Source organism: Dendropsophus ebraccatus, chromosome 7 (assembly GCF_027789765.1).
Source record: "Dendropsophus ebraccatus isolate aDenEbr1 chromosome 7, aDenEbr1.pat, whole genome shotgun sequence".
Classification (NCBI taxonomy): Eukaryota; Metazoa; Chordata; class Amphibia; order Anura; family Hylidae; genus Dendropsophus; species Dendropsophus ebraccatus.
Genome location: NC_091460.1, coordinates 96,355,644 through 96,369,592, shown reverse-complemented (window position 1 = coordinate 96,369,592; position 13,949 = coordinate 96,355,644). Strand labels below are relative to the sequence as shown.

The 13,949-nt window shown below is 45.9% G+C and overlaps 1 protein-coding gene across 2 annotated transcripts in view; it reads left to right on the top strand.

Moving 5' to 3' along the window:
- ADAMTS10 (ADAM metallopeptidase with thrombospondin type 1 motif 10) overlaps positions 1–13,949 on the top strand; it is a 143,669-nt gene that overhangs the window by 108,690 nt on the left and 21,030 nt on the right. For both annotated transcript variants that reach the window (XM_069976650.1, XM_069976648.1), the window contains exon 17: positions 1,809–1,932. In XM_069976650.1, coding sequence (XP_069832751.1) covers positions 1,809–1,932 — 124 coding nt within the window. The remainder of the gene's footprint in view (positions 1–1,808; positions 1,933–13,949) is intronic.

Sequence of the window (13,949 nt, the reverse complement as noted above, 5' to 3'; positions counted from 1 at the left end):
ATTGTATGTGTTTCTTTTTATATATATATATATATATATATATATATATATATATATATATATGTGTATGCATGTACAGTATGTGTGTGTATGTGTATGTATGCATGTACAGTATGTATATGATACATGTATATGTGTATGCATGTACAGTATGTGTGTGTATGTGTATGCATGTACAGTATGTGTATATATGATGTATGTTTATGTGTATGCATTTACAGTATGTGTGTATGTGATATGTATATGGCGTATGCATGTACAGTATGTGTGTATATGATGTATGTATATGGTGTCTGTATGCATATACAGTATGTGTGTATATGGTGTATGCCTGCACAGTATATATGTATACGATGTATTTGTATGGTGTGTGTATGTATGTACAGTATGTGTGTAGATGTGAGCCTCAGAGAAGAGCAGGAAACTGGACAAGTTATCCCTAGAACTACAACTTTCATCATGCCCTGCTGACAATTCATGATGAGAGTTGTAGTTTTGCAGCATGTGACTCTCCAGGTTGCAGCACTACAACCTCATCATGGCCTGATGGCAGTTCATTATGGGAGTTGTAGTTTTGCAGTCTCTCCAGATTGCAGCACTACAATCTCCATCATGTACTACAAGCAGCTTATGATGGAAGTTGTAGTTTTGCAGTCTTCTGTTTTCAAGGTTGCAGCATTACAAACTCCATCATGTCCTACTGGCAGCACATGATGGGAGTTGTATTTTGTATTCTATCTCCAGGTTGCGGCATTACAACCTCATAATCTCCTGCTGGAAGTTCATGATGGGAGTTGTAGTTTTGCAACATGTGGTTCTCCAGGTTGCAGTACTACAACCTCATCATGGCCTTCTAGCAGTTTGTGATGGGACTTTTTTTTCAGCTGGAGAGTCAAAGATTGGTACACAATGATGAGAGAACAACACAGTACAGTCCATTAGTTATAGGGGGAGGCAGTGGTACAGTACATGAGGGGGAGGAAGTGGTACAGTACATGAGGGGGAGGCAGTGACCGATCAGTAAGACACGGTGGCACATTACAGGGCGTCACCTTAGAGTCATCGGATATAACTTTATTTGTCCTCTGACTGTGCTCATCTGATGGGGGGGGCAGACAGTGTCGGACTAGGGTATCTGGGGCCCACCAGAGGAAATGATCCTGGGGGCCCACCAATGAATAACCAGTGAGAAACAACATGTCAGTCATTGTTAGTGCAGGTTCTAAAGCTAGGGGCCCACCAGAGGATCCTCCGGTCCTCTGGTGGGCCAGTCTGACGCTGTGGACACAGAGAGCACAAAACTACAGAATGTATGAATGTAGCCTAAAGCCATGTTCACACAATGTTGGATTATCGGCCGTTGTTTGACCCAGCCATGCCAGTATTGGCCAGATGAACATCACTTTATTTTAATTGTAATGTGGGCACATTTGGGTGTGCTCGTGCTCCAATTTGCCTTAGACCACAATGTAAAGAACATCCGGAAGCTGTACTTTACACTGTGAGCACAGGCTATCTTGTACGGCCACTGTTCACTGAACAGCGGACGTACAAAATAGACCTGTCAATTATTTTGGGCAGTTGCAGAGAACCATGGCTGTAGTATATACAGGGTGAAGCAGTACTGTTAAACATTGGCCGTTGTTGCACTCAGCACTCTGTTGTGTTATGGCCAAATACACTGTTTTACGTGGCCTAAACATGTACTCTCTGAGCTCAGCTAATATTTTATAGGCCTCCAAATACTTAGTGAAGTCCCACCCCACTATAATATAAACATGAAATGCTCTTGATTTATTTGCTATTAGCATGTGGGCTGTGATCGGATTTTGGGATCTGATGCCAGAGAAGACAAATGTCGAGTGTGTGGTGGCGATGGAACTACGTGCGAGACGATTGAAGGGATTTTCAACCAGTCACTTCATGAGACAGGTGAGAAATATTAGTTGGGCCATATACAGCTGCATATAAGTGTAAACCCTTCACAGTAGGGGACATCTAGGTTTGGCCATACCCAGGGCCATATTAACAGCTGCTGCCACCCTAGACACTAAACCTAAAGACGTCCCATCTTGGGGAGCATGGGGGAGAGTGGTTTCGGCCACATTCATTTCTCTACATGTAGAAACATTGTCTGAATCATGTTTTTCATGTTTTTCAACTGCTTCAAACATAAACAAATTTCCACATTGAATCAATGATTAGAGCAGTCTGCATATTGGTAGGTAATAACTCCAGGCGTCACATTTACCACTGCCTTACCAGACCTGATCAATATCGCCATACTGTGACTGGATAATACCAGACCTGAACAATACCGCCATCCTGTGACTGGATAACAACATAATACCAGACTTGAGCAATAGCGCCATACTGTGACTGGATAACACCACCATACCAGACCTGACCAATACCGCTATACTGTGACTGGATAACACCGCCACACCAGACCTGAACAATTCCACCATAGCCCTCCTCCCTTTTGAAAAAGACACCAGATTTACTGGCAAGTCTGAATAGGAGATGGGAGACTAAAAAAATTAAAACAAAAAAAAAGTAGTTTCTTTCCCCCTGCTCCCTGGTGCTGTCTCCCTGCAAGGTGCTGCCCTAGGCACCGGACCACGGGTGCTTAGTGGTAAATACGGCCCTGGCCATACCTACTGCAGTGATTACAATGTTATCTAAAGATTTAGGAAATGTTCCTCTTCATCATCTTCACTGCAATGTAACATTTAGCCACTGCGATCAGTTACTAGAATACAAGTAAGCATAACAGATCAATTTCTTTGTTCTAAATTAGGACTGTCAAACTCAATTACACAGTGGGCCAAAACTAAAAACTTGGATAAAGTTGCAGCCAACCTTGATATTTATTGAAGCGTGCGAGCAGCATTTCTGACACCTTCAGAGTGGCATGCAGCCTTCCTGGCACTGTCAGAGCCGGGTCAGTCACCCAGCAATTCGCACTATGATAAATGATATGGTAAATCCCCCAATAGTGTCCCACTTAGTAGCCCCCACAATGGAGACTCATATAGAAGTCAGTCCCCCAGTGGTGCTCCATATAGTAGCCAGCTCCCACAATAGTGTCCCATTCAGTAGCCAGCCCCCACAATAGTGCCCCTTATAGTAGCTAACCCTAACAATAGTGTCCCCTGTAATAGCCAGCCCCCACAATAGTTCCCCATATAGTAGGCAGTCCAACAAAAGTGTCCCATAAAATAGCCAGCCCTCCTAATAGTGTCCCATAAGTAGGCAGTCCCCTCAATAGTGTCCCATATAGTAGCTAGTTCCCCTAATAGTATCCCACATAGTAGCCAATCCTCACATTAGTGTACCATATATTAGTCAATTCCCTACCCCAAGAGCGGGCTAGACTTACCTCTCCTGTCTCCTGCGCTGTAGCTCATCCAACTCCTCCGGCTGCAAGATGCGCCTTGCATGGGGGTGTATGTGATGTCACCACGCTGCCTTATCAGCACAAATCGCTGGCTTCTATAAAATAGAAGACAACATCGCATCCTGGCACAGGCAGTGTGGGGACATCATCCACTCACTCCCTGTGCCGGGTGCGTTCTAAGTCACAGGTCTGAAACTACCTGCAGCCTAGAAGTTAAGACATTGCAACAGATTATAATATGGGCAGTCCGGAAGACCAGCAAGCCAGCTCCAGGAAACAAATTGATTTCCTCGGCTGGCTAAAGATTATGGCACTATTGGCCAGAATTTGACATGTCTGTTCTAGATAGATATAGGGGGAGATTTATCAACAGGGGATTTTTCTAGATGTGGTCTATTTCTGCTTTGGCAAGAATAGACTGGTCTATTTAAAGTGCAATTTACTATCAGGGATAAGTATGATAGGAGGGGGGATCCTATGCAGTTTTTTTTTGTTTTTTTTTTAAACGCATATGATCCCCCCCTTTTCCATAACCAGCCGAGTTAAAAACCAAACAACAGCAGCCTGGTAACACCAGGATGGGAAGGGCCATTGGTTTAGGCCCTCCCCAGCCTAAATCTTACCAGCCTGCTGCCGCCCGGTCCAGGAGTGCCAGTTTTGACGCTCCGGGACCACTGGCACCCAGCTCCTTCCAGTACCCCTGGTGGCATTGGGTACTGGGGTAATAATGGGGGGGTTAGTATTAGCCATTTTATACCGGCTAACACTAGGCCCCGACTTAGTAATAGATTCCGTCTATCAGAAAGCTTCCACTACTAAGTCTGTAAAGTAATGAAAGAAAACACAAATACACCTAGAATTTTTTTTTTATTCAAATAAAAACACCCCCACACCCCTCGTTGACCATTTTATTGAACATTAAACTCTGCCGGTCATCGACGTAGTCCAAACGAATCCACCGTAATCCTCTGCATGCCGGTATCTGGAAAAAAAAGAAAAGAAAAAACACTAGCAAAAACAAACAAGTAAGGAGTTAACTCCCTGGGAGCCAGACTGTAACTCCCATGCTGGAGATCACCCAGCTTTCCCAGCATCCTGTAAGGTTAACCCTTACAGGATCCTGGGAAAGCTGGGTGATCTTCAGCATGGGCATGGGAGTTACAGTCTGGCTCCCAGGGACTTAACCCCATGGGGACCAGACTGTTCTGGCACTGCACCTGCACCAGCAAGAAAGGGGGTTAAGTGCCCCCTTCCTTCTTGGTGCAGATGCAGTGCACTCTCCAATGGGCTTGGGGGATGATAGGGGCTGGGGGTTACCTGTTCCTGCTTCCTCGCTGTGCAGGTAGGCTCCGCCTCCATGACAGTAAGCCCCGCCCCCATCGCGGGTCGGTACGGGGTGGGGCTTACCGGGACTGCCGAGGAAGCAGCAACAGGTGACTCCCAGCCCCTACCATCACCCCCACCACCACCCCCACCTTGGAGAGTGCACTGCACCAGCAAGGAGGGGGCACTTAACCCTGTGCACTCTCCAAGGGGGGGGGTGATGGTAGGGGCTGGGAGTTACCTGCTGCTGCTTCCTCGGCAGTCCCGGTAAGCCCCGCCCCGTACCGGCCCGCGATGGGGGCGGGGCTTGAAGTCATGGAGGCAGCGCCTACCGGGACAGTGAGGAAGCAGGCAGGGCCGGCCTTTGGGGTGTGCGACCTGTGCGCTTGCACAGGGCGCATCACTCCCGTCTAGCTGGGGGGGCGCTGAGGCAGAGACAGCTGTCTTTCTGCCCGAGCGCTCCTCTAGCTGGCCGCCCGGCGCCCCCCTCCTGTGGTGGCTTCCCCCAGCCTCCCCTCCCCACGTGCGCCGCCTACTGTGTCCTATCAATCTTGTGACTGCTTGCGGTCACAAGATTGATAGGACAGTACGCCCCCGGCTGATGCGTGCTCCCTGGGAATTCCCCAGCAGAGCACGCATCAGTGACCTCTGCGTAAGCCGTCGGCCTTGTAGTTCCTGCACAGGGAGGAAGTACCGGCCACAGCGTGCGCTGAAGTCACTGGTGTGTGCGGTGCCAGAGAGCGCGCATCGGCCGGGACGAGACGAGAGCCGCGGCGGGGGAACGAGGAATAGGTGAGTTGTGTGTGTGTGTGTGTGTGTGTGTGTGTGTGTGTGTGTGTGGGGTGGGGGTCAATCTATAAGGGGGTACACAAGGTGGAAATCTATAGGGGGAGACAGCAAGGGGTCAATCTATAAGGGAGTACACAAGGGGTCAATCTATAAGGGGGTACACAAAGGGGGTACACAAGGGGGCAATCTATAGGGGGAGACAGCAAGGGGTCAATCTATAAGGGAGTACACAAGGGGTCAATCTATAAGGGGGTACACAAGGGGGCAATATATAGGGGGAGACAGCAAGGGGTCAATCTATAAAGGGGTACACAAGGGGGCAATCTATAAAGGGGTACACAAGGGGGCAATCTATAAAGGGGTACACAAGGGGGCAATCTATAGGGGGAGACAACAAGGGGGCAGTCTATAAGGGGGTACACAACGGGGCAGTCTATAAGGGGGTACACAAGGGGGCAATCTATAGGGGGTACACAAGGGGGCAATCTATAGGGGGTACACAAGGGGGCAATCTATAAGGGGGTACACAACAAGGGGGCAATCTATAAGGGGGTACACAACAAGGGGGCAATCTATAGGGAGGCATCTATAAGGGGGAGACAACAAGGGGGCAATCTATAGGGGAGGCATCTATAAGGGGGGGAGACAACAAGGGGACAATATATAGGGGGGATTTATAAGGGGTAGACAACAAGGGGGCAATCTATATGGGGGATCTATAAGGGGGTAGACAACAAGGGGGAAATCTATTGGGGAGGCATCTGTAAGGGGGTAGACAACATAAGGGGGCAATCAATAGGGGAGGCATCTATAAGGGGGGAGACAACATAAGGGGGCAATCAATAGGGGAGGTATCTAGAAGGGGGGAGACAACATTAGGGGGCAATCTGTAAGGGGACAATCTATAAGAGGGGACAACATAAGGGGGCAAGCTATAAGGGGGGACAACATAAGGGGGCTATCTATAAAGGGGACAACAAGGGGGGCGATCTATAAGGGGGCAATCTATAAGAAGATACAACATAAGGGGGATGGACAACACAGGGGGGCCATCTATAAGGGTGACAATACGGGGGCCATCTATAAGGGGATGGACAACACGGGGCCATTTATAAGGGGTACAACATAGAGGGGCCATCTGTAAGAGGGGCAGAGGGGACAACATGGGGGGAATCTGTAAGAGGGGCAAAGGGGACAACATGGGGGCCATCTGTAAGAGGGGCAGAGGGGACAACATGGGGGGGGCATTTGTAAGGGAGACTACAAAGAGGGGGCCATTTATAAGGGAGGGCTACAGAGAGGGGGGCCATATACCATAAGGGGACTACACAGAGGGTGGTTCTTATGGAGATCCACTTAGGGCCATATATAGGGAAGTCTAAACAAGGGGCCATCTATAAGGAGGCTACACAGGGAGGGGATATACTATAAGGGGGTCACATAGAGTCAGCCTACCCACTAACTGAGGGTGTAAAGGGGCCAATACAGATGTGCAGTTAGTAGAGAGATGAGGATGATGCCAGAGTGAGGAGTCTAATATGTCTGTCTGGCAGATTCTGTGGATTTGTGGCTCGGAGAAGTTCTCATGATGGCCCAGAGCAGATGGAGAAGAAGATGAAAAGGGAAGAACTCCGATCAGAGAAGACGTCTCCTGTGAGTCACTGGATATAACTTCACTGTAACGTATATGGTGTACAGAGCTGTGTAGGGCTGGCTCTACCTCTATAGTGATCTGTGTACAGAGGATTTTATTCAGTAGTGGCGGTGGTTTTAGTCAGTATGTGGTGGTGTTGTTCAGTATCAGTGGTGGTGTTAGTCAGTATGTGGTGGTGTTAGTCAGTATGCGGTGGTAATATTTGTTACTTGTAGTCTGGTACTTTGTTTTATTGGATTTAGTATACTGATTTGGTCAGTAACAATATGATAGTGATGGTAGTGGTTGTGGTGTGGCGGTAATATTTGGGAGGGTGGGGTGATGGGTGCTGGATATTGTCTGGAGGAGTAGGAGCTTTATAACACCTTGAGGGGGTCTCAGCAGACCCGTGTGTGTGTGTGGGGGGGGGCGCCGAAAAAAAGTTTTGCACAGGGCGCCAATTACCTTAAGGCCGGCCCTGGAAGCAGGAACAGGTAACGCCCAGCCCCTATCACCCCCCCCCCCTCATTGGAGAGCGCACTGCTTCTGCCCCAGGAAGGAAGGGGACACTTAACCTCCCATGGGGTTAAGTACCTGGGAGCCAGACTGTAACGCCCATGCTGGAGGTCACCCAACTTTCCCAGCATCCTGTAAGGGTTAACCTTACAGGATGCTGGGAAAGCTGGGTGACCCCCAGCATGGGCATGGCAGTTACAGTCTGGCTCCCAAGGGCTTAAAGGACAAGTGCCATGAAAAACTTTTTCCCAGTAATTGAAGCACATTACAAAGTTATATAACTCTGTAATATGCTTCAATCACCTTTCTGCCTCCCTTCCCTGTCTTTTCCCCCCTCCACCCCCCACCAGGAAGTGTCCTGACTCACATAGACCTGATTACTGTCGTCACCGTCACCATGCAGCTCCTTCTTGTGAGGATGAGTCATCAGCAGGAGGGCTGCTCTAGGTCCTGTCACACCAGCCTCCCCCTCCTTGTCAGGTGACTCTTATTCATTGCTTATCTTCTCTAGTGACATGACTCATTCACTCACTGAGTCCACGGCAGCAGGAGAGAGGGTATGAGGTGGGGGGGGCTACCTATGTGCCGGAGTCAGTCGGAGGGAAGATAAGCATGACATGTGACAAGTGATGGCTTGCAGTTGTTCAGCCAATGGGAGCTAAGCAAGCTGAGTCAACTGACAAGGCAGGGGAGGGGCTGCTGTAACAGGAGAAGGAGCTGAGAGAAGAGCTTGGTGACGGTGAAGACAGTCATTAGGTCTGTGTGAGTTAGGACACTTCCTGGTGGGGGGTAGAGAGGGGAAAAGACAGGGAAGGGAGGCAGATACTGTAGATGATTGCAGCACATTACAGAGTTATATACTGTAACTTTGTAATGTGCTTCAATTACTGGGAAAAAGTTTTTCATGGCACTTGTCCTTTAAGCCCCTGAGAGCCAAACTGTAACTTCTGTGCCGGGATTTTAAATTTCCCGCCCAGAAGCAGACTGCTTTCTGCTTTTGGGTGGGAAACCCTGTAGGCAGGGAATCCTGGCTTAATTAAGGGGATTCCCGTCTCGTGTACTGCAAGGAGGGGTGCGCTAAGCACCCCTCCGTACTGTACAGCCACAGGGGGTTAGTAGTGATGCTGCTGCATCACTACTTAACCCTTTACACTCTGTGGACCGGGTGCACTGCGCCCGACCCACCGAGCAAACTCGCTCCACAGTATAGGTGGTGAAATAGACCACCTCTAGTGTGGAGTGAGTTTGCGACATATGTGCGACTATTTTAGATAGTCGCACTTAATAAATCATGCCTACTTTCAGCTTAAGTTGAAGTAGGCATGATCAGTCTATGTAGGTGAAATGTCATGCGGGTGCCGAAAACTTTGCAACATTTTCACTCCAAAAAATGGTATTTTTTAACAATCTTATTTACAAAGAATAAGAGGCTCTTTAGTTTAAGAAAACCTCCCTCCCTACAGCAACTATTGACTTGAGTGTTTCTGCATGTAAACATTACAAATGTCTTGTAACCAGGACATCGGGGACAAAAACATATATTTTATTGCAGCAGGTAAAATTTGAGACATACATAGTTGGAGTGGAGGCCATGCCCTGGCACAGTGTGAGCATAAATACGCTTTTTCTTAAAGGTCCTTTGAGATCCTGTGCATACTTTAAAGGGGTACTCGGTTTTATTTTTCTTTTCAGATCAACTGGTGTCAAAAAGTTATATAAGTTGTAATTTACTTTTAATTATTTGTAGTATTTAATTTAAAAACCTCCAGTCTTCCAATACTTATCAGTTGCTGTATGCCCTGTATTGTGTCCAGTCTGATACAGTGCTGTGCTTTAACAGTGCTGTGCAGTCTGACACAGTGCTGTGCTGTGCCACCTCTGTCTATGTCAGAAACTGTCCAGAGCAGGACAGATTTTCTATGAGGATTTGCTACTGCTCTGGACAGTTCCTGACATGGTGTCAGCAGGGAGCACGACTTCAGACCAGAAAGAATACACCACTTCCTGCAGGACAAACGGCAGCTGATAACGACTAAAAGACTGAAGATTTTTAAATAGAAGTAAATTACAAATCGGTGTAATTTTGTGACACCAGTTGATTTGGAAAGAAAAACATTGCACCAGAGTTCCCCTATAAATTCATCACGTTATCCTAACATCCTCCCTCCCCTAAGGTTGCATGAAACATTATTAAAAATACATAAATAAAACGTAATGATAACTAACATAATATTAATATACTGGATATTTCTCTTTTCATATCGGCAATGACAAATCAGAATTGCACCAAAAAAGAGAAGCAGGACATTTCACAAATAACAGATACAGATATTTGCAAATGTAAACATATATATTTATGACATAATATAGATTACATAAAGAATTTATAATAATTATGCAGCTTTTGCAAGCTTAGTCTACATATATGCCATACATGTGCAATAAGATATATAAAGATATATAATATATATATATATATATATATATATATATATATATAAAATATAGCTGTTATCAAAAAAATGTAAACAAACCCCAATTTTAGGTAACGCCACTTAACATTATGTGCAAGAATAAAGGCAAGTATAGGTGCAACATGTACAAACAGAATAAATCTTCCCATATGTGTTTTGTTAATATATGTTGCGGATATATTTTGGTTTATTAATGCAAACAATGGCAAAATTGGGGGAGAAGGGGTTAGGGTACTGAGAAATATTTAAAGTTACCATGCACAGGAGGTCACAAGTCATTGTGCTCTAAATGCGTTGTGGACAGCTATATATGCCTCAAGTTTTAACTGGCAAAATATGTTTTTAACCAATGTCCTGCTTAAAAGATGTTTGAATCAGTACTCTTTGTGGGTTCCAAGAATCGAGATTATGGACCTTGACATGAACAAGATAAGGTGAGCAAGAACCATTTTTGAGTTTGTCCAGTAACCTTGGCGGCCCTCTACAGCCACCGTACTGCACTTCTCAGTGGAGACTCCCGCCTGGTTAGCTTTTCTGTATGCCTGCTCCCTCCTGCTGCCATGCCCATCCCCATTTTGCAGCTACAATCTCTGTAAATTAGTTCGTATGTTTCCTTTCTACCTCTTAAAGGGTCTGTGCACACACCCAAAAATGTCCCTCAGCCAATCATTACAGATTGCCGCACATCTAGGATCTTCACTCCCATTCCAATTTTACTTGAGCAATAAGGTTCTTAAAGCAACTCTGTACCCACAATCTAACCCCCCCCCCCCCCCAAACCGCTTGTACCTTCAGATAGCTGCTTTTAAAGGGGTTATCCAGCGCTACAAAAACATGGCCACTTTTCCCCCTACTGTTGTCTCCAGTTCAGGTTTGGTTTGCAATTAAGCTCCATTTACTTCAATGGAACTGAGTTTCAAAACCCCACCCAATCTGGAGACAACAGTAGGAGGAAAGTGGCCATGTTTTTGTAGCACTGGATAACCCCTTTAATCGAACATCTGTCCTTGCAATCTAGGCCACGGCCATTGGGCACAGGGCTGCCAGTTTAAAAGTTTTTTTTTAGGACAATAACTGAATCACCTGCTGAACGGACCCCAGGACAGATCTTGGATTAAAAGCAGCTATCTGAAGGTACAAGCGGTTTGGGGGGGTCACATTGTGGGTACAGAGTCACTTTAACACGTGCTTGGAAAATTGTGCCATTTATTATCCGTGGTGCCTGTCCTGATCTCTTTGCATATCCTTTGGCTACAGACAGACCTCTAGTATTCAGACTCCTTCCCTGCATAAACCTCTGGGTATCTGGGCCTTCCAGTCAGCATGTACACCAGGAGGGCAAAATAAAATGGAAAAAAATATATATATACCCCATGAAACTCCTTTAATGTCTGTATTTATTACAACAGAGAGAAAATGAATCACAATCTGAAAAGGTCCAGGTACACCACTCTTTTTTCATTGAGCACAACAGTTTTCAAAATCTGGAATTTCAGGCAATTGGGAGTAGCATCTGCATTGATATATTAGAGACCCACCTTAAACTGGCCATATTCTTGAGATGGCTATCAACTGGAGATGAGCAAACTTTTCAAAAGTTCGGTTTGGCAGGTTCACCAAACTTTTAGGCCAAGTATGGGTTTGTCCAAACTGAACCTTAAACAAATTGCACTAAAACAGCTAAATTATTGCAAGCATTTAGCTGTTTTAGTGTGGTTCAGCAAGTTCACTCATCTCTATTTACCTGTCCGCGATCCCTCCTTCTTCTCTGGTCTCTGTTGTCGCCGGCAGCCTTCTTCAGGAGTCACTCAGGATCAACATCATGCTCAGCCAATTGCTGTCCATGCCAATTACTGTCCCGTCTGTGTCCCTTCTCAGTCAGTCAGTGATTGGCTTAGCATGCTGTCACTCTTCTCTATGGAGTAACAGCCTGCTCAGCCAATCACTGGCCGTGGTACTGTCCCGTCTCAGACAGTGATTAGCTGAGAGGGCTGGAGGTGGTTGGAGACACTGGAGAACTGTAGGAGGACACCGGGGGAGTACGAACAGATCAGCATACCCTTTTTTATGTGTGTTTTATTGTGTGGCTACAATCTTTACTAATTTATTCCAAACTTTGCAAAAAGTTCGGTTCGGTACCAAACAAAACCTATTGCAAGGTTTGGAACAAATCTCATTTCACATTTAGTTCGCTCATCTCTACTGTCAATCATACATGCTATTTCTTCAACTTTGTGACAAAATGAACACTCACACGTTTATTTCAATAGGAAAGGGAAATAAGAGGCAAATACGAAGGGTTTAGATGACGTTTATCTAATGTGTATGGTTAGATTAAAGGGTCTTTAACACAGGTTAGCCAAACATGCCAGTTATTACCCCACATAAAAGACCAAACAATCTGCCAACAAACAAGCAATTGCTGGATTGTGCGCCTCATAAATATTTCACTGCTTTTCAAGTACATGCACCTAATTTCTTTATTTGTGATTAGAGAAGAGCGAATAGTATTCGATTGAATAGCTATTCCATTGAAAACTGCAGTATTTAAAAAGATTCGAGTTCGATCGAATATGTGATCGAATATTCGAATGTAAATTAACTTTACTAAAACAGCTAAACAATTATTTAGCTGTTTTAATAATGTTTACTGCTCCCTGGAAAAGCAGGGAATCAGTATTACAGGGCACGGTATTACCGGGGTTAGGGATTTCCAGCAATAATGCAGATTCCTGTAACATTTTGATTTATATGTCTGCTCAGCTGATTGGCTAAGCAGACATATAAAGAGACGGTCCCTTCACACTAAGCTCATTGTGCCGAGAGAATAGAGAAGACATCGGAGGGTGAGTAGAAAGCTCACTTAACCCCTTCCTTGCTGGTATGGGTGCAGTCTGACATCAGTCTGGCCCCCAAAGGGTTAAGTGGGAACCCTTACTTAACCCCCTGGGGGCCAGATTGTTCAGTATGGCACCCAAAGGGTTAAGGGGGATGCACTGAATCCTCCTTTAACCCTTTGGGTGCCACACTGTAAGCAGCGACCTGTAAAGATGCTGCATACTGTAAGGTGCACAACACCGCTCACAATGATGGGTGTTGTGCTCCTGTTTGTGTGTTTTTTTGTGTGTTTCTCCCTTTTTGTTTTTCAGATATCGGTATCCTGTGGATTACGGCGGATTCGATGGACTACATCGATGACCAGCGGTTGTTGGGATTTTTTTTTTAATAAAATGGTCAACAAGGGGTGTGGGGTGTTTTTTTGAATAAAAAATATGTTTCACTTGTGTCATGTCTTTATTTACTATATAGACTTAGTAGTGGAAGCCGTCTAATAGACAGAATCCATTACTAAGTCAGGGCCTAGTGTTAGCCGGTATAAAATGGCTAACACTAACCCCCCCCCCCCCCCCATTATTACCCCATTACCCAATGCCAACAGGGTTACTGGGAAGAGCCGGGTGCCAGTTGTCCTGGAGCATCAAAATTGGCGCTCCTGGACTAGGCAGCAGCAGGCTGGTAATATTAAGGCTGGGGAGGGCCAAAAACAATGGCCCTCCCCACCCTTGTGTTACTAGGCTGCTGTTGCTTGGTTTTTAACCCAGCTGGTTATGAAAATAGGGGGAACCCTACACGTTTGTTTTTTAAAATAAATAAATAATTAAATAAAAACGTGTAGGGTTCCCCCTATTTTCATAACCAGCTGGGTTACAAACCAAGCAACAGCAGCCTAGTAACACCAGGGTAGGAAGGGCCATTGTTTTTGGCCCTCCCCAGCCTTAATATTACCAGCTTGCTGCCGCCCAGTCCAGGAGCG